This window comes from Tubulanus polymorphus, chromosome 2, assembly GCF_964204645.1.
Source record: "Tubulanus polymorphus chromosome 2, tnTubPoly1.2, whole genome shotgun sequence".
In the NCBI taxonomy this organism is placed as follows: domain Eukaryota; kingdom Metazoa; phylum Nemertea; class Palaeonemertea; order Tubulaniformes; family Tubulanidae; genus Tubulanus; species Tubulanus polymorphus.
In genome coordinates this window covers 15,260,463-15,283,217 of record NC_134026.1, presented here as the reverse complement: position 1 = coordinate 15,283,217, position 22,755 = coordinate 15,260,463, and the positions used below count along the sequence as shown (strand labels likewise).

Genomic DNA, 22,755 nt, shown 5'->3' with positions numbered 1-22,755 from the left:
CACCAAACCGGACTTAGGCAAACGAATACCCGACTGTGCTGTAACAGTATCCGGGCTGATCAAAGTATAATCAGCATCCAGGCAGTTATGACTGTGATCCACAGCACCTGGAGTCGCGTAATACGCCGAGCGAAATGCGCCTATAGGTGGATCGGTTGAACTAAAATATTTCCCAGATTTCATTCCCCGTTCTGGAGGGGGAAATGAAAATGTTCCAGGCCGACATTCACCCCATAATTGCGTATCCAATCGAGCCCATTCTCTCGAAACCGCTGACGATTCCCGTAAAACGTTAAGATCGGAGTCCGGAGGGCGATAAGTTTCCATTGACTCACCGACCAGAGGAGCTGCTGTGGGCTTAGCGCGAGTTGCCCCGTGCTTGACAAAGAACTCACTTATCATCGCTCTAAATGGCATGTCCCCCGCTGGTTCGGATAAAACTGAACGGGACGGAGATACATTGCGAGCCAGGGAAGCCCCCATCGTCTGGGGCAACCCACAATTGCTTGCGACAGGAACGACCCCAGAAGGAATTGCCGCTTCTGGGACTGGATCCTCATTGAAATCAGACCCTACCGCAGCATCCAGGAATTCAGAGTCAGAATTCCGAAAAACTGAGTGGGCTGGCGAACTTCTAACCGGACAATCAGGAATAGGCTTACCTGTTGTAGAAGTTGCAGCGACTTGTTGCGACGAAGATAACAAGTTTAAAATTTTCTCCTCAAATACATGGAAATCCTTCTGAGTCAGGTATTTTCCAGTATCCCGACGATCATGCCGACTTCGGTGACGGTCCCTCGAACGGGATCGCGACCTACTAGAAGAATCGCTTTCATCGCTACCCGACGTCGACGAAGGATGAGAAGACCGACGGCGAAACTTCCGACAATAACGATCGTAGTCCCTCTCGCGATCAAACCTTGATCTGCGAGAAGGAGATCTTGCTCGTTTATTACGCTCACGGCGTCTAAATCTAGTGGGAGAGCGAGCTCTATCCCCGGAGCGACGATCAGAATCAGACGATGAATGTACCGGATGTTTTAAACCGGACGACGTCTGGACCGGACCGGTGGCCGAACCGGACCGATGCCGGACTGGACCGGTACCGACCGAACCGGTGCGGGCCGTTCGCGACTACTGCGGCGCGCGCTCGGTTCCGAACATGTAGTCTGAACCGGCCGAAACGGCCGAACCGGTGAACGACCAGAGACCGGTGAATGACCGGCCACCGGTGCCGGTGAACCAGCGTTCCTCCCCGGTGAACGGAGTTGGGAAGCCGATCGTACCTGAACGACCGGCGACCGCTCCGCTTTACGATAAGAAACAGGATTAGAAACGTCGGTTGGCACATCGGCCGAAACCGACGAATCCCTGCTAACTCGATGACGATCTCTTAGTTTAAGAGCCTTATCGGCCCGAAGCCAAAGGTCCTCGGACCACACGACGCAAATATTGCAAGGATTGCTCCTTGCACATATATGACCGGATTTGCGCCTGCACGACGCACATGAATCGTGGTTGTCCCAGGCGCCAAACAAATGCCCGCATCCCTCCCCGCCACGATGCTGACCCTTAGGAGGGGGTGGCATAATTATCCTGTTACAAATCAAAACAATTCAATTCAATCAAATTATATTTGTAAATAAAATTCTTACGGAAAAAAAGAAACCAGGGATAACCCCCAAACCGAACGGACTCACCGTTATGAGAGTGAAAACTCCCTAATATCCTAATTCCCAGATTTTTACGGCGAAAAAATCCAACGCGTTCTACTGCGAGAACGCCAAGAAAAAAGATGGCGGATTTCGCCGGTGGCTAAATGCAATATCGCAGGGCCGGGTCGTATAGAAAAACCAATGGCGATAAATCCAAATTTAGAAAATATTGGCAAAAACCATAGGAAAGGGTACAGTACTCGACGGAAATACCAATGACCTTAAAACTCACCAAAAAGAACATGTTATGAGCTATAACTTTCCAATTGATAGTGATACACAATGTGCTTAGGTATCAATATGATGTGGAAAAACTTTTTCCGACCTACGAATGAGTACTGATGACACCAAGATGGCCACATATTGCGCAATAATTGGCTGATCAAAAATACCTGTTTCAGGTATAAAACATCCCTTTCCAAAGAATACCCATCACAAATTGCAATGAGAAATGGCAAACCAGTAGGAAGCTACAGGACTCGGAATTTAGGCCAAAATTTACATTTTTGGGCACTAAAAAGTTCATAGGACGGCCACCTTGAGTCCCGTCGACCCAATTTTTGTTATGTTGATGGGCAATTGGGTGATACAAATATACACGAAAGATCAAGGTAATTGATCAAAACGTCTTCAAAATTTCTCTCATTTTAGGCTGAAGATGTGTCTAGGGTAGATACATGTGTAACCCTAATATCAAGACATTTCATTGAAGCGTCTTCAAAACTTCCCAAAATAACTGGATTCCATCTCTGGCGACGCTATGTTGCAGGGAATAATAGAAACATTACGTTTGAGACATTTTCAGCTCTGCCGAATGATTTACTTAACGGTATTTCAATTTCAATTTACTACGAAAATAAGAAGCATCGGCCTCAACCAATGCTAAAAAGATGAAATGTTTAACCCATACAATTCACTCATGTGTGCAATACACATATTTTGTTGCCATACCTTTTCTTTGTTAGAAATAATGTCCAAAGTAATATCCTTCTGCTCATTGGCATAGGTATAATCCAGTTTCATCTGTTCAAGCTGGGTGGCTTTCAGGAAGAACTGTGACGAGAAATAAAAACGGAAGAACAATAGCCTTAAAGCTCCACACATGGTCATTAACAAAAACAGTTAACACTTGTTGGGTCTGAAAAATAGACGAGACCCAAGCTTGTGAAGATCCGATATATATTTTCGCGTAATAGTCCGTGTCGTGTAAAAGTTGACTCGTCGCAAGCCGTATCCGGCTAGTTGCCAATGTTCTACTCCGGCCTACGGTAGGCGGATAGTTACTTTTAATCGCAACTGACATAAGCTCATCTGTGACGGCACGGAACTGATCGCCGGAATTCCAGACAATCATAGACAAAATATTACATGTACAAATTTTGTCCGATAGTTTGCATTATTAGTATTCTGTCGCAAACTCTCAAATTCAAGTAGTTTCATACGCAAACAAAATTCAGAACGGCAAGTAGCTGGACCAATGATCTAGAATCGAAATTGGTAGAATTATGGTCTAAGCGGCCTTCTCTATATGATGTCACTAGCACATGGTATTCAAACAGAATCAGAAAGATGAAGATCTTAAAGAAATAGCATTTCAACTAAAAATATATTTCCCTATAATCCAAAATAGTTTAAATTTATTCTCAAAATGCTTATCACGTGACTATCTGAGCCGTTGTAGTTGCCAGTAATCACAACTGATATAAGCAGGGAAGCAACTAGGAGGATCTCATATCCCGCTAGTCAGCCTCAGTTGCTGGGAATCAGAGCGCAGACGTAAGCTGGACTGCAATCGCGGTCACTCTCAGTTGCGTTGGTAAAGTTGGTAGGCATCACGTCACTTATCGACATAAGCCAGCCTTAAGGTAAAATCTCAATAATGAATCAAGTGTTTGCAGAATTACTATTGAGATGTGGCCTTCCTTAGGGTTAATCTCGGGTACCCGTGAGTTTTTGGAGCTCCAGAAAACTTGGCCCTTTTAACTCAACAGAAAACCAAATGGGACAAGTATGATTGTAATGTTGGCAAAAACAAACTGTGATGGAACTCACCTTATATTTTTGATTTGGATTTGAATTATGAAGAAAATTTCGACTTGTTTCCTGATTTAAAACAGCAACTGGATTCTCGACTTGAATGTTAAACTGATCAAGTATATGGGTCAATTCTTCCCTTTTATTACTGATTATTCTCCCTAAAATCAAGATTCAATCAGGTTAAAGTAGGAACAAAGTAATTTCCTGTTAAATATTTTTGAAAACCTCTTTCCCAACAAATTATTTGAATACTATGATAACTAGGCGTCAGGTTAAAACCAGGGATGATAACAGGGCATCACTAAAAAGGTGGAAAATATTGAATCTTGTAATAACTTAAAAATAACAAACGCCGTAGGCTTCAGCTGCCAGTCACGAGTGCCGAAGGTGCAAAGTAATGAATTGTGAAGTAACAAATTTTGATTTTTCTCATTGTATCGTTTTTCAGCAGTTTTAACATTGAAATTTCACTCAGAGAATCAACCAACATCGTCCTATGTTTTACCATTAACACACTGCTAGTTCCAAGACGAGTCAAGATGCTCATCATCTATTCATTTGCATAAGAAAAACAATGTAGGCAGCGCCACGTAAAGAGCCGCAAAAGCAGTTTTTCAGCACTACATGCGAGCAACACTCGGTAAAAAAATCAATAATGTATTTAAAAATAGATCGGGATAAGCTTTTATGGTCACCTACCCTCCACCCATTTTTTTCAACAGATATGCATCGATCTGAGAAATGATAAAAATTGATCGAAAAGGCTGAAATCCGCCGAACGGCGGAAAATTATCATCCCTGTAAAACATAGCTTAGCCCATTGATTCATTTTGTATGGCCTCTACATTTTGGCCTTAACCATATACAAAACCTAGCATTTATTGATATGCTAACATTTAATTACACAAGGTTTGTGTGTTGAACTGAACATGTTATGTTCATGTGTATCGTAAACTTTGAAATGCACAACACGTGCATTCGGAATGTGCCTGAATGCCAATGCAATCTTAGCTGTACTATATATGTTCTTTTTTTTCATCACGAAAATTGATTTGTTGTGATATTCTCAATAGCTTCACATAAAACGATAAAATCTTGGTGCATAACATGACTGTAATCTGCAGGTTCAGCTATGATGATAAACAATATAGTAATACAGTGCTTCATCTAGCATTAAAAAGGGCAGGGTGCTGATTTCAAATAAGGGCATTTTTGTGCGTGATTCCATCGGAGCAAGGGCACATAATAACGCACTCACGTCTGTTTTAGGGGGAAAACTGCAATGTTCCCTAATGCATAGAATCGAGGTACCCCCTACTACGATTGAGGAGTAGAAACTATCTTTAAGTCTGATTTTGCCATGAGTGACAGACACACTTGACCACAGTACATCCTTATACCTATGCCTGTCAATGAACATAAGTTAATCAATAATATGATAGAAAGGGCATTCAAAATGATTTGGACAACCAGTTGCATACAAAAATAGCAGAAAAAATCAATCTCAAAAAGCAAATGATACAGCGAAAAAGAGTCAGCAATAGTGTATCGGCCTACATGAAATTGCATATTCTTAATCTTAGAAATATCAAATTAATTTATTTGAATTGATAGTGTTAGTGATTGGCAAGTAACTGTTGATAATTGGTAAGCAGCCAGTTTAAGAAAACATTATTGCTATTAGGCTACTCAAACTAATTGTCTCTGCGAGTCTCTCTGTGAGTTCACCAAACAAAGTTTTTCACCTTGTATATATAAAATTTGTCTAATAGTCTAGATAAAAAGATCCAGAGCATCACGATGTGTTCAAAACGAAACAATGCATCGAATATACACTACCAGCTTTACAACGGCAGTCGCTAGAATGATTGGCAGTAGTTTGGAAGTCAGCCAATTTCCTGGAAACTTAAACTAGGCCACGTATCTGAGGCACGTTTTCACACGATGCACACTGACTGCAGTACATTTGAATATAACCACTGATCACATGAGCTACTATCGTTGATATCATACGAGACATTTCATTGCCGTCTCTCTATTTTTGGCTAGATGAAAGTAATAGGGGTAATGGGCTTTCAGATCAAAGGTCGAACGGTCGAGCTAATTAAAAAACAAAACATTAAAAGTAATTTAAAACTATATATTTTCATAACCGTGTGCATTTTATATTAAAACTAAATATTTATTCTAAGATATCAATAATTTAAAAAGCATATTGTATTAAATCAATTGGTCGCTCCACTTCGCTACCGCTCCGCTCCGCGAATAACATATAAATTGATAGATTATTCAATATAAAAGTGTTATTAAAGTGTGAGTAAAAAAGTAACGAGTAATTAACGAGCTCTTTTAAATAGATATATAGATATATTTTAAACATATTTCAATATTTATATTTGTATGAGTTAGATTTTTAAACATAAAAAGTGTGAGTAAAGTGTGAGTGAAATAATTCATATTTAAATCATTGAATATTATATTTATATGTGTTAAATTCTTATTTTCAGTATAAAAGTAACGAGTAATTAACAAGTGAGATAATTCATATTTAAAACAGTGAATATTTATATTTATGTGCGTTAAATTCTTATTTTTTAACATAAAAAGTAACGAGTAATTAACGAGTTGATGAAAATATCAATTTTAATAACAAAATTACTTATAAATATGAATGAACAGATACTACAGTTCAAAGATATCGATTTAAATGAATTAGAAAAATATTTTACAATTAAAAATTTCATTCCTATTAAAGATTTGATTAAAACTGCGCGTCTTCGTTTTCAAGTGAAAAATATTACTGAATTAGTGTTTGAAAATCACTATCTGATAATAGAGTTATCGAATGATAAAGATAAAATCTTATTCAATACAATAATTCCAAAATTCACAACATTTGATGGAATAGATAAACATTTAATAATTACAGATGAAATGCAATCACTTTTTAATGATGAAAGTACATTATTAAATCATAAAACATTATTTTTACACTTAAGTTATTGCCCATTCAGAGAATGCTATGTTATGTTTTTCAGATTACAAGAAAAGAGATTTATCCCTGACATTCCAAATGAAAAATCATATAAAGATGTTGGAATTCAATGTAATTTAGATAATGAAATTGTTGCGCCTAAATATAATCCTAATGAAAGCGTTTTATGTAATTGTGGAAAATATTATACTCGAAGCAATAAATCACACCATCTTAAATCAAAATATCATAACACATATTAAAGATGAAAAAAACTAATAACATAACCGATGATTTAAAAACATTAAAACATCATTTTGATTTCAGTAACTATCCTAAAGATCATGAATTGTTTAGCATGAAATGATAAATTGTTTGACAGTTGAAGTGATAAATTGTTTGACAGTTGAAATGATAAATTGTTTGACAGTTGAAGTGATAAATTGTTTGACAGTTGAAATGATAAATTGTTCGACAGTTGAAATGATAAATTGTTCGACAGTTGAAATGATAAATTGTTTGGCAGTTGAAATGATAAATTGTTCGACAGTTGAAATGATAAATTGTTTGGCAGTTGAAATGATAAATTGTTTGACAGTTGAAATGATAAATTGTTTGACAGTTGAAATGATAAATTGTTTGACAGTTGAAATGATAAATTGTTTGACAGTTGAAATGATAAATTGTTTGACAGTTGAAATGATAAATTGTTTGACAGTTGAAATGATAAATTTTTTGACAGTTGAAATGATAAATTGTTTGACAGTTGAAATGATAAATTGTTTGACAGTTGAAATGATAAGACAGTTGAAATGATAAATTGTTTGACAGTTGAAATGATAAATTGTTTGACTGTTGAAATGATAAATTGTTTGACTGTTGAAATGATAAATTGTTTGACAGTTGAAATGATAAATTGTTTGGCAGTTGAAATGATAAATTGTTTGACAGTTGAAATGATAAATTGTTTGACGGTTGAAATGATAAGACAGTTGAAATGATAAATTGTTTGACAGTTGAAATGATAAATTGTTTGACAGTTGAAATGATAAATTGTTTGACTGTTGAAATGATAAATTGTTTGACTGTTGAAATGATAAATTGTTTGACAGTTGAAATGATAAATTGTTTGGCAGTTGAAATGATAAATTGTTTGACAGTTGAAATGATAAATTGTTTGACAGTTGAAATGATATGTTTTAATTCATTCAAGTATGATATTGTAAATTCTTTACATTTGACTAGGATAATACAAGAGTGATATTAGTTAGTTGGCTTATTCAATAAAAACAATGAAATAATACAAGAGTGATACTAACAGTTAAAGTTATTGAATTTCTTGTTAAATCTATTTGAATTCTAGTCAATTCTTGTTAACCAATAGCGCGAATAGAAATCAAAAAGATTTAAATAAAAAAACAATAAGTTACTTTATCTAATACTAACTTATTTAACTTATTGTTTTTTTTTAATATATTTTATATTTTCAGCTAATTTAACAGTCGATTTCTTATTTTGAATCATATAATTTTTCATCAAGTTCATGAATATATTTATGAGTTTTTAAACTCTTTAAATTTTTATATCTTTTATTACATACTTCACAGCATTTAATATTATTCAATCTATCTGAAATATAATTTATATTTTCTATTAATTCAGTGTATCTAATTTTACAGCAATCATAGAATTCTAACAACTGTTTTATACTATAAATTGAAAAAGAAAATAAACCTGTAAGCATAATAATTGATTTAATATTCTGTTGATTTTTATATATTAGATGTAATAAGTTTAATATATTTTCACTCATTTTTATAGTCAAAATATATGAAATTAAAAGATGCTGTTTTAATCCTCTAAATCATTTTCTAAATTAACTTTTTTATTCTTTCTATTTCTGTGATTGTTTCCATTTAACTTCTTTAATTTTTTACTCAATTTATTATTTTCATTCATCAAATCTTCTGAAATATTCTCATAGTAAAAATATAATGCTGCTAATATTAAACCTCCAGCAACTAAATAATGTTTCAAATCACTTTTCCCAGTTGGAATGAAACCATCCATTTATTTAAGAAAAAAATTATTAAATTGATAAATATTTGATATTTTAGAAATATTTAACTTTTATATGTTTCAAATCGAATAACAATTAAATTTACAACCAAACAATTTAACATTTCGACATTCAAACAATTTATCATTTCAACTGTCTAATCATTTCAACTGTCGAACAATTTATCATTTCAACTGTCAAAAAATTTATCATTTCAACTGTCTTATCATTTCAACAGTCGAACAATTTATCATTTCAACTGTCAAACAATTTATCATTTCAACTGTCAAACAATTTATCATTTCAACTGTCAAACAATTTATCATTTCAACTGTCAAACAATTTATCATTTCAACTGTCAAACAATTTATCATTTCAACTGTCCAACAATTTATCATTTCAACTGTCCAACAATTTATCATTTCAACTGTCGAACAATTTATCATTTCAACTGTCAAACAATTTATCACTTCAACTGTCGAACAATTTATCATTTCAACTGTCAAACAATTTATCATTTCAACTGTCAAACAATTTATCATTTCAACTGCCAAACAATTTATCATCTCAACTGTCAAACAATTTATCACTTCAACTGTCAAACAATTTATCATTTCATGCTAAACAATTCATGATCTTTAGGATAGTTACTGAAATCAAAATGATGTTTTAATGTTTTTAAATCATCGGTTATGTTATTAGTTTTTATCTTTAATATGTGTTATGATATTTTGATTTAAGATGGTGTGATTTATTGCTTCGAGTATAATATTTTCCACAATTACATAAAACGCTTTCATTAGGATTATATTTAGGCGCAACAATTTCATTATCTAAATTACATTGAATTCCAACATCTTTATATGATTTTTCATTTGGAATGTCAGGGATAAATCTCTTTTCTTGTAATCTGAAAAACATAACATAGCATTCTCTGAATGGGCAATAACGTAAGTGTAAAAATAATGTTTTATGATTTAATAATGTACTTTCATCATTAAAAAGTGATTGCATTTCATCTGTAATTATTAAATGTTTATCTATTCCATCAAATGTTGTGAATTTTGGAATTATTGTATTGAATAAGATTTTATCTTTATCATTCGATAACTCTATTATCAGATAGTGATTTTTAAACACTAATTCAGTAATATTTTTCACTTGAAAACGAAGACGCGCAGTTTTAATCAAATCTTTAATAGGAATGAAATTTTTAATTGTAAAATATTTTTCTAATTCATTTAAATCGATATCTTTGAACTGTAGTATCTGTTCATTCATATTTATAAGTAATTTTGTTATTAAAATTGATATTTTCATCAACTCGTTAATTACTCGTTACTTTTTATGTTAAAAAATAAGAATTTAACGCACATAAATATAAATATTCACTGTTTTAAATATGAATTATCTCACTCATTAATTACTCGTTACTTTTATACTGAAAATAAGAATTTAACACATATAAATATAAATATTCAATGATTTAAATATGAATTATTTCACTCACACTTTACTCACACTTTTTATGTTTAAAAATCTAACTCATACAAATATAAATATTGAAATATGTTTAAAATATATCTATATATCTATTTAAAAGAGCTCGTTAATTACTCGTTACTTTTTTACTCACACTTTAATAACACTTTTATATTGAATAATCTATCAATTTATATGTTATTCGCGGAGCGGAGCGGTAGCGAAGTGGAGCGACCAATTGATTTAATACAATATGCTTTTTAAATTATTGATATCTTAGAATAAATATTTAGTTTTAATATAAAATGCACACGGTTATGAAAATATATTATAGTTTTAAATTACTTTTAATGTTTTGTTTTTTAATGAGCTCGACCGTTCGACCTTTGATCTGAAAGCCCATTACCCCTATTACTGATGAAGCACTGTAATAGGTTCTCCCCAGGCAAATGGCAGAACAATCAATATAATGTCTGTTCTCTGTATAATGAACTTGAATGCTAAAGGGTTCTCATATTGACATCATTATCAAGAAACAAGGTCAAGCATCAATTAGCACTAGAGGTCTACGGACACAATGCATACGTGGGATATGGTTTCAAATGCTCAACAATCTAAGAATTCAATATTCAATGCCCCTTGAATAACTAATTTCCTTAAAACTCACCACAATCATCAGGGCTGCCAACCTTTCAAAATTCCATTTAGGGATGAATGGCAGATTAATTAGGAATATTGAAGGTTTCAATAGGAATATATCGAAACCGAAGAAATTGTGACTTTTCCAAGTAGGAATATTTTGCTTTCAATTAGGAATACCTTTCACGTGTAATATATGAAAGCTGGATATGAAAATATGGAATTATTAGCAAAATAAAAAATCAGCAAATTCTACAGAATGTATTTTTTCTTTATTATTTTATGAAAGATAAAAATCAACAGTGTTTATCAAAAATATACAATAGACTAAAAAATAAGAACATAAAACTGGCATAAATTGTCAAACGAATTACATAACACTATACAGCTGTCATGCGAATATATCCATTTCCAGCATCAATTCCACGATACTGTCCAAGAGAGACTCCACGTACAGAACTGAAAGATACAAACAGTAAAAAGTCTCTAAATCTACATGCTACTCGGTGGTGCTGCCATCTGCCAAATATGCGAACTAAAAGTTTACTTTGAGATGCACTGCTCAAAAGCATCTTAAATTATCTTTTTAAATCAAACTAACACAAGAGTGACAACATTAAGGTTCAAACTAGCAAAGCAATTGCTTACCGAAACATTTCAAAGAGTCCATACGTTGAAATCTAACCCGGATCTTCGAATGCTAATCGCGCTGCGAAAACGAGCTAATTACCGCAGTAAACCGATTCTTCTCCGAAACGATGCGGAGCAATTTGACAATAACAATCACATTTAGCCACATGTCATAATATTTTCACAAAAATGATTGAAAACAACGTATTTTAAAACGAATGAACTTTATTTTTATTCTTGAAACAAATTAAAAAGCTGCTCTCCTACTACGAAATAATCGTACGCCATGCGTAGATAAAATCAATAACACAGCTACTCTCATACACACACACGCACGCACGCGCGCGCTAGTAAGCGCTGTTTATCGCCTGACCCACGTACACAGTATATAGCCACGCACTCATCCACCACGGGCGTGCATATAAATTCCCCACCTATTCAATTCTGTTCTACCAAATCATCATATTGTGTTACAACGCGCTGGCGGGTGGAAAATCGGACATCGCCGAAAAAGAAAAAAAAGTCGGAATTTTGTATACCCGATCGTATCGTCGGAATTTCTTCACGCAAATCGGGAGGATTCCGAATAATTCGGGAGGGTTGGCAGCCCTGAATCATAGACGATGTAATGAGCTACAACTTTGCAATTGATTGTGGTAACAAAATATGTATTGGTACAAATATAATATAGAAATACTAAGATATTATATTATTCAACGACCCTGGTGGCCATATATACTAGGGGTCCAGGGACGCCATGCCCACTTGTGAAGTGGTTTCAAATGCTCAACAATCTAACAATTTCAATATTCAACGCCCCCTGGTGACCATTTACAAAAACCAACGACCTTGAAACTCACCACAATCATAGAACATGTCAGCAGCTACGATTTTGTAATTGATTGTGATGACAAAATATGCCTCGTTACCAATTTAATATGGCAATACTAAGTCATTCTACTATTCAACGCCCCCTGGTGACCATATTCAAAACCCAATGACCTCGAAACTCACCACAATCATAGAACATGTCATGAACTACAACTTTGCAATTGATCATGGTAACAAAATATGCCTAGGTACCAATATAATAAGGAAATACTAAGTTATTCTACTATTCAACGCCCCCTGGTGACCATATAGAAAAACTAATGTCCTTAAAACTCGCAACAATCATAGATGATGTCATGAGCTACAACTATGCAATCGATTGTGGTTACAAAATATGCATAGGTACGAATATAATAAAGAAATGCTAAGATATTGTATTATTCAACACCCCCTGGTGGCCATATACGAAATCCAATTACCTTGAAACTCACCACAATCATAGAACACGTTATGAGCTACAACTTTCTAATTGATTGTGGTTGCAAAAAACGCTTAGGTATCAATATAATGTGGAAAAACTTTTTCCCACTTACGAATGAGTACTGGTGACACAAAGATGGCCGCCAATTGCGTCATAATTGGCCGATGAAAAATACCTGTCTCAGGTATAAAACATCCCTTTCCAAAGAATACCCATCACAAATTGCAATGAGAAATGGCAAACCAGTAGGAAGCTACAGGACTCAGAATTCGGGCCAAAATTAACATTTTTGGGCACTAAAAAGGTCATAGGACGGCCATCTTGAGTCCGACCGACCCAATTTTTGTTATGTTAATGGGCCCTGGGGGGATTCACATATATCCGAAAGATCAAGCTAATTGATCAAAGCGTCTTCAAAATTTCCCTCAAAAAGTTCAAAAATGTGTAAAAAGTGCTGATTTTGGCGAACAACAATGGCTGCTAGTTGGCCATCTTGATTCTGACAGGGCCAGTTTTTGGGCTGAAGATGTGTCTAGGGTAGATACATGTGTAACCCAAATATCAAGACGTTACCTTGAAGCGTCTTCAAAACTTCCCAAAATAACTGGATTCCGTCTACGGACGGACGGACGGACGAATGCTACAACGGACGGACGAATGCTACAACGGACGGACAGACGAAAAGTGAACGCAATAGCATCATAATTGGCTGATCAAAAATACCTGTCTCAGGTATAAAACATCCCTTTCCAGAGAATGATCATTGCGAGGAGTGAGGATCATTGCTAGGAGTGAGGATCATTGCTAGCAAGCCATATTGAAAGCTGGAATTGAATTCATAAATACTTCACAATATTGGTCCACCTGCATGTTTTTTAACCCTATTAAGTTCAAGTTTTTTACACTGCAAGTACCCTAGAAATTTAATTATTTTCAGCCATTGTTGCGCTTTTCAACAACTTATATTTGAAGTCATTTAGTTCAAAGCCATCAGTCCTATAGCTTACCAGTGAGAGAAAAGTTTGTAGACAATATCAGGACCTTTCATATGATACCAGGTTTGAGTATTTTAGGTACATAGCATTGGTAAGTTTTTGTCGGATTCATCAGAGCATGGCAAGGACTTGGCTTAAAAAGGGTTTCATTTGCGTCGCCTATATCATAAATATCATCTGAACTGTTTTATAAATCCGCTGGATTCACTGTCTATTAGCTCTAAATCATCGTCTCCTAACTCATCATCAGCAAAGATTAATGATGAAACTTGATCTGTATTCATTTTACCTTACCTTATTTATTTCGAAAAAACTGTAAAATTTTGACTCAAAATTGCACAAAAACAATGAATTGCAACCATAAAAGATTTTTACTGAAAATTATTGACAGAAATGCCATCTACCGACTAATGACATGCTATGATGAAAACCTTTCAGTGAAACGACAATAATTTACACTTTTCACAGCCCACACTCGAGGGTGCTATAATCACAGCTCCGCAGTAAAGCAAATATTGCAAACTACCACGGGCATCAACATGGAATTTTAGACACAGTACGAGATGATAATTATAATCAAATATACGTAGGTACTCATATGGTACAGCTAAGAATTTTACGAAATTCTATTATTATCATTTGTAATACATTACCATCATAGGATCTTATCTTATATTGACTTGATCCATCAGTATTAAACCGTCGTTCCACACTGATTGTATCGCCATATTCGCCATGTTTGTAGGCATCGGGACCACGGTTTCTTAGTTTTACAGTAACCTCTGCCATTCTATAATGAAATATTTTCATGAAATGTCATTTAAATCAAATACTTGTAAAAAGGTTTAACTGATTTCCGGCAGCAATGGGCCATTTTCATTTCTAGGTCATGAGTACCTACGAACCAGTATGAGTCCATATGTGGCAGCCATATTGGATGATTAAGAGAACTAAATTTTGATAGGCTTCAGCCATGGACCTTGTCAAATTGGACAGAAAAGCAGTAAAGAGGACTGTACGCTTACATATACTCAACTAAAACTGACTTTATTCGACAACATACATGACTAAACAACAAGCACACCTTCCCAGGCATTAAAGCGAACATAACAAGAATACCAGACTAATAACTCTGGACAGACTTACCCCATTTCATAAAACCAAAGTTAAAAGATATCGCACATTATCAGATGGGTGTAGAGCGCTAACAAGATATTCAATATGTCCACTGTGGCAGCCATATTGGAAGACTAAGAAGGCTAATTGTCAATGGATTTCATCCATGGACCTACCCTAATACATAAACCAAGATTAAAAGAAAGCGCACCTTATCAGATGTATGTAGGGCCCTAACAAGAAATTCAAAATGTCCATCATTGGAGCCATATTGGATGACCGAGAAAGTTAGTATTTCATAGGTTTCATCTGTGAACTAACCTCATTATAGCTACCAAATTTGTACATAATAGTGTGAGCACTAATGACGCACACTGAGTGATAAGAATGCCGAGTGAGAATGTCAACATGCGCTACCAGGATGACATAATTATCATTAATATCGCTGCATCCGTATCATTCGCTTGTAGAGTCAGGCGCGGGTCCAATGAGGGGATTTCAGGGGTCGTGACCCCCCTGCTCGGCTACCAAAAAAATTTTAGATGGTTTTCTTAAAGGAATGTACCCACGACAAAGCGGGCGAACTGTACTACATAATCGGTACCATATCATCTTATTTTTGGCCAAACAATATTCCGTATACATAGGCCCCCAATCAGAAATTTTAGTCGGCAATTTAACATTAAGACTCATTATAAACCCCTCCTGGAAAAAATCCTGGATCTGCGCCTGAGAGACGCACCCCAAAACAAGGTCATTGCAATGTGTATGCCAAACTAAGAGCAAAAACAGTTTTTTCCGGGAATTTTAACTAAGCCAACCATGTAATCGACAAGAGGTTTCGAATGTCTTCGATCGCATCAATTGTACTTCATTTAAGCTGAATACCAATGAAACAAACACTCATTTAAAGTAGGGGTCTAGTTTTAAGTTATTTCAATCTATATCTTTGCTTACTTTACTATTGTTTTCCAGCTATCATTATTTTACTCTTATCTTCTTGTCTCATGATGTCATGATCTACAACTTTGCAATTGATCATGGTAACAAAATATGCCTAGGTACGAATATAATAAAGGAATACTAAGTTATGCTCAACGCCCCCTGGTGACCATTATGGAATAACTACTATCCTTAAACTCACCAAAATCATGGATGATGTCATGAGCTACAACTTGGCAATTGATTCTGGTAACAAAATATGCTAAGGTACAACTGTAATATAGAAATACTAGGTTATTGTATTATTCAAAGCCTCGTGTGGCCATATGCAAAAACTAATGACCGGAAAATTCACAAAAACATTTCACTTCCTGGTTTGAGCAATTTCCCAGGATACGTAGCGGCAGGAATTCGACCAATCAAAATGTGGTTTTGTTCAGTTGTGGCTTATATTGATTTTAGAAAAATTTAGATTCGAATCCTTCGCATGTACGTCGCCCTATCGATACACCCGTATCAGGTGTCTGGTCTAATGCATAAGCATTAAGCGCGATCGGTGCGCCAGAAATCCACGGCGAAAAGAACTAATCCAATTGTTGGCAGAGTTCCTATCTCGGCAACGGTCGTGAAATATCAAGGAAACTGATGAAAGTGTCTTCAAAATTTCCATCGAGAAGTTCAAAAATATGTGAAGTGTGCAGATTTTGGCGAACAACAATGGCTGCCAGTCGGCCATCTTGATTCTGACAGGGCTAGTTTTGAGGCTGAAGATGTGTCTGGGGTAGATACATGTGTAACCAAGATATCAAGAATTTACATTGAAGCGTCTTATAAACTTCCCAAAATAACTGGAGTGAACGCAATAGCCCGCTGGGACTTAAGTCCCAAAGGGGCTAAAATGGTAATCATCCGGAAATGTAATTAGACCAACTGACAAGGTGACCACTTTAGGGCACCCACACAAGAGGGTGCCAGAAAAAGATTGCTCATTTGGCATGTTGACATCTATTTAACTTCTTGTCCACGGACACCTCTAAATAATCCAATAAACATTCTGTGCACCATGATTCGACTTAACGTTCCTTGTCACATACTTACTGCTTGTGAAATTTAATGAACCCTTTCACTGCAGATCCTCGACTAGTTGCAGATGCTTTTCCACCTAAACCAACAACTAGAGCTGTCAAAACAGCACTTTTGCCACCTAGAAATACAATACAGCAGTTCAATTTTCAAGTTTATTGCCCACTATAGGTCATAAATGGATTGCAGGATATTGTTGACGAGGGACTGCTGCCACGCGGTTGATCGTTCGTATGGCTCCGACGATATAAAAATCACTAGAACATGTTCATACTTAAATGAACTTGTCAATGAATAGTAGAGTCCCTGAGGAGCCCCTATCTATAATCTTCCAATCTACCACTAAAGCCACTTTTATTGAGCACGTAGGCTATGCTTTGTTGGATGAATTGCAGATTCCAAATATAGATTTGCCGCACTGCGCGGATCTGCACAGTGGTTCTAGACAACAGCGGTGTTTTGCAATGATGTTGTAAAAAAAGATTTCAGAGATCGTAGCAATGGTTTTATGAGACGATTTTATGGTCTGTTCTTTAAGTATGCTACGATCTAACAATCAAACCATATCAATTACTCAACGGATCTACATCAATCTCAAGAAAGATAAAAATGACCTACAACCAAGATTTTCATCCCTGGAAATTTACAAAATGACTTCCTGCGACCTTGACCTTGGACCTACAGGACCCGAAATCTAAGCAGTTACTAACCTCATATCATAACTGTTGAATTTGAAGAAAATCTGTCAAAAGGTTTAGGTGCTAGGGCACAGAAACCACTGCGGACAGACGGACGATGAAGTAAATACAGTATGCCCCCCACAACGCGTTGTCGCTAAACACACTGACATATATGCTCTCAATGAGTAGTCATACACAGCTGGTGCTTGCGTTGATCCATATAGGATTGGGTAACGATCCCCCGAAAAAAAAATCCCCCAAATTTGATTTCATAGCATAATGTGATAAAATACTTCAATATTCTTATTTTTGAAACTTGAATAGTTTTTGAAAATTGCAAATTTTCTGTGGTGTTTTTCACAATGTTACCTTGGATAATCTGTGACTTTTACCAAGCTATGTGCATGATAATAACATTTTTCTGCGACTTTAAGGAAGCAACATGCATAACAAGAGGGCCATGCGCCTTGAAGCATTGGGAGATTATACTGTGGTAAGGTATTAAGTGGTTAATGCTTTACACAGACTTACAGAGGTCTACAGACTTAAAGGTTAAATTTATCCAGTACGACTTTTATTCACGCTGAAAAATGAATTTCTTTTCTCCGAACAATTTAGCCTATTTGTATTGTTAAACCTCATTATTGCGATTCTGTAAAAAGACGAAACTAGTTTTATCTGATGTTTCCTTCATGTTCCAGCCAAGATATTTATATCAAACAGGATTTGGATACAAAACCCCAGTTTTTTCGCATGAACTGTTAGGCCCTACTGAATAATGAAAACAAAAACGGAACGATTTTTCTAAATGCAACTGCAAAATCCTCTGATGCATAATATGTAGATCAACCAGTAGAACATACGCATGCAAAAATCAAAACATTGCAGAGAAGCGATACCAGTGTTGGTATCACTGAGGCCGGCTGATAATTGTTTGTTTGGCTATACGTCGTTTGGATCTTGCTTTTCCAAGACTAACCCTATTGGATTGTTCATTAAATTTAACCTCACAATGGAACGGCCCTTGAAGTGTTGCCCCCACACTCTACGAGCCAGCAGGTTCTCAAACCCAATCAGCACTTGATAGTGGATGCAACATCTCACTGACACTGAGCTACTGAGGCCGCTCCATTCAATTCCAAATAACTACAGCAGCGGCAAAAAACCATTGCAATATTGCAATTTACGACGAAATTCGATCACTGTTTTGGTGTTCAACGCATGAAAAAGATAATAAAAGCTATTTTTCCCGGCGTGCATTTACAAATCGAATCTATCTGCCGAGTGTGTAAGGTGCTGCTACCACCTCGAGTACCCAGAATGCAGGAATGGCATCTTAAAGTGAAAACTTATCTTAGAGAATGGCCGAACCGATGGAATTTTACAATACATGTTTACTGTTGTCAGTCAACTGATTTATACATTTCATTTAGGTTTTATACTTAACGGGGTCATGAAGAGGTTTATTTAGATTTTTGAGGTTTTAAAAAGTATTTTTCATCATCAATTATAACCTATTCATTTGAAGAAATTGATTTTCCATTCTTCAATTACTGTTAAAGCGAAACTTTTGATCGGCCGTGCTGATTCATTCCCAACCCAGAAGTGTGACGTCATTCTGAGAACCCAGACAAAAACAACATGGTGTAGTGTATAGAAACCAGTGATACTAACAGCGATTAAAGTGCAAAATAGTGACTCAAATACATCAGATTCCAATCAAACATCCGATGTTTAGGAAGCCAACAGTTATTATTAATAAACAGTCGAAATTATTCCATTTAATTTGGACCAGACGCCTCAGAACGAAGGAATTTGTGACTATAGAGTACAGCATATTTCTAGGTCGTGAAGCAAGCATTCATCCTTATTTAAAAGTCATTCCCTCTATTGTTAACCACAAGGGGATGATATATAAGGACTGATATATACATCACGAATATCTATGTGGGCAGAGATAGTTTTGTCCAGTACTGGACCACAAAATCGTCCTGAAACCATAAACTTGTTCATGTAGTATCCGACACCAGCCTGCGCCATCCCGTACAATAGTAATGTGTGCTGCATAAACGTAGCCAGCCAGTACGTCGTACACATTAACAGTGATGTGGGTCATGAAAATAGAAAGGAGCCACGATTTTTCTTTTTAAAATAATAAAGACATTAAGCAAGAATAAGTTGCATTTCCTTCAAATGACAATCCACTACGATCATCGGATAAAGTTTATTGCCACCAAAAACTACCGCCCCCTGGCTCTTTGAAGAGAAAGGGAACCAGTCTTCAATTCAATTCAGAATTTATTTTACGGAAAAGCGGTTTTAAGTTTTATAAGATATTAAAACTGAAAAATATAAATGTTCATACTTTTCAAATGGCCACTAACGCAAGCACTCAATGAAAGTAAAAGAAAATTAAAAGAATTTTTTTTAAATGTGAAAGTTAATGTTATATTGTGAAATTTTGTGTCAATAAAGAATGAATTGAATTGTCGGCAGCACTATGCCTCGCATGAATACCAATTTCAAGACCAATCACGCACGCTCAACAAAGGTTGGTATGCGCTGCTGAAATAAATACTAGGGGTCCAGGGACACCATGCCCACTTGGGAAGTGGTTTCAAATGCTCAACAATCTAACAATTTCAATACATCACGCCCCCTAGAGACCACAAACAAAACCAATGACCTTGAAATCCACCACAATCATAGAACATGTCAGCAGCTATGATTTTGTAATTGATTGTGATAACAAAATATGCCTCGTTACCAATTTAATATGGAAAATACTAAGTTATTCTACTATTCAACGCTCCCTGGTGACCATATGCAAAACCCAATGACCTTAAAACTCACCACAGTCGTAGGACATGTCATGGAATACAACTTTGCAATTGACCATGGTAACAAAATATGCCTAGGTACCAATCTAATAAGGAAATACTAAGCTTTTCTACTATTCAACGCCCCCTGGTGACTATATGGAATAACTAATGTCCTTAAAAACTCACCACAATCATAGACGATGTCATGAACTACAACTTTGCAATTGACCATGGTAATAAAATATGCCTAGGTACCAATCTAATAAGGAAATACTAAGTTATTCTACTATTCAACACCCCTGGTGACCATATAGAATAACTAATGTCCTTAAACGTCACCAAAATCATGGAAGATGTCATGACTTAAAACTTTGCAATTGATTGTGGTAACAAAATATGCATAGGTACAAATATAATATAGAAATACTAAGTTATTGTATTATTCAACGCCCCCTGGTGGCCACATACAAAAACCAATGACCTTGAAACTCACCAAAATCATAAAACACGTTATGGGCTACAACTTCCCAATTGAATATAGTAACACAATATGCTTAGGCATGAATTTAATGTGGAAAAACTTTTTCCCACCTTCAAGTGAGTACTGATGACACCAAGATGGCCGCCAATTGTGTCATAATTGGCTGATCAAAAATACCTGTCTCAGGTATAAAACATCCCTTTCCAAAGAATACCCATCACAAATTGTCAGGTCGACCCAATTTTTCTTATGCTGATATGGCCCTTGGTTGATTCAAATATAAACCAAAGATCAAGGGAATTGATCAAAGCGTCTCCAAAATTTCCCTCGAAATTTTGGAAAATGTGTAAAAAGTGCTGATTTTAGCGAACAACAATGGCTGCCAGTCAGCCATCTTGAATCTGACAGGGCCAGTTTTTGGGCTGAAGATGTGTCTAGGGTAGATACATGTATAAACCAAATATCAAGACATAACCTTGAAGCGTCTTCAAAACTTCCCAAAATAACTGGATTCCGTCTTCGGACGGACGGACGACGGACGAAAAGTGGAAGCAATAGCCCGCTGGGACTCAAGTCCCAAGTGGGCTAAAAACGATTAAACGAAATCATCAAACAATGAAAACTACCGATATAGCTAATATACGAAAGGAACCTAGATTTTATAACTGCATTAAATGTGTGTAAATATCAGAGCCCAAGAAAGTTTCTAACGAAAGTTATAGACTCCCCAAGCAAGTTATCAATCCGTTTGATAGCAATATGGGCTTGCAAGCATGCAAGCCCATGAAAACATAAGCTTTGTGTATCAAAGTTTATATGTTCCGTCATATTTGCGAGAATCCTTCTCTAAAGTGCGAAGCTAGTTTACACTAGGCTGGATGTTCCTCTTGCCTCCTTGCGGTCCATCAAGGACATGTTAGGGCCAAATATGTGGTTTGGCCACTAAAATTTGTCGCTGCCTTTGTGGGAACAGTTCATAACTACACACAGCCAAGGTATTCAGAAGACGGTATAATTAGCGCAATATTTGACGAAAATGAGCATTGTATTAAAACGCTTCTGAGTATGCCGTAAGCGACATGTTCTCAGAATGACATCATCAACATCACTGCACAAACGCGAGCGTCCCGTTGCTAGGGCCATTGCTACAGGCTTTTCTCCAGTTTGGATAACGATATTTAAAAAAATTTGTTCGCGAGGCTACAATAGGTTAAAAATCTTTTTTTTTGCTCATCTTTTCACTGAATTCCTTCCACAGACAGGAATAAAAATAACAATTGTTCAAATTTCGGGAGGCGGTTTCCATAAACCAAGCTATTAAAAAAAGACTTACCAAATGGCAATGGACATTCAGTTTAATGTTAACCATAGACTTAACGAATTAATGCCACTAATTTGAACTGATATTTCTGAAACACAATAATTGGAGAAATACCCCTAATTGTGGCGGTTTAGTAGTTGAGTTAGAATATGAAAATCTGCACATATATACATGCATCTTCTGATAAATTGCAGCCCATATTTAGCAACTGATCTCGAGAAAATATTGGCCAAATCTACATGTGAACACCCAAATAGAGCAGTATCTACTAGAACTGCTAAAAATGGATGAATTTTCCAAACAATGATGTGGCCAGTTCCAAGTTCAATTCCAAAATTGTTCTTTGACTGTTCTTTTTTCTCCCAGGGAAAAAATGTACCAATTAAGTTTGTGATGTAGTTAATTTCACATCATAATAAAACCAGAGAACAAATTTCGTAATACATTTCAATAACAATTTTAACATT

At 35.8% G+C, this 22,755-nt stretch overlaps 1 protein-coding gene across 4 annotated transcripts in view; it reads right to left on the bottom strand.

Moving 5' to 3' along the window:
* The window catches only part of LOC141900770 (structural maintenance of chromosomes protein 6-like), a 255,440-nt gene that overhangs the window by 191,078 nt on the left and 41,607 nt on the right, over positions 1-22,755 (bottom strand). For all 4 annotated transcript variants that reach the window (XM_074787796.1, XM_074787797.1, XM_074787798.1 and 1 more), the window contains exons 4-7: positions 17,000-17,105; positions 14,497-14,633; positions 3,768-3,910; positions 2,667-2,768 (exon numbers count right to left, since the gene is read on the bottom strand). In XM_074787796.1, coding sequence (XP_074643897.1) covers positions 2,667-2,768; positions 3,768-3,910; positions 14,497-14,633; positions 17,000-17,105 — 488 coding nt within the window. The remainder of the gene's footprint in view (positions 1-2,666; positions 2,769-3,767; positions 3,911-14,496; positions 14,634-16,999; positions 17,106-22,755) is intronic.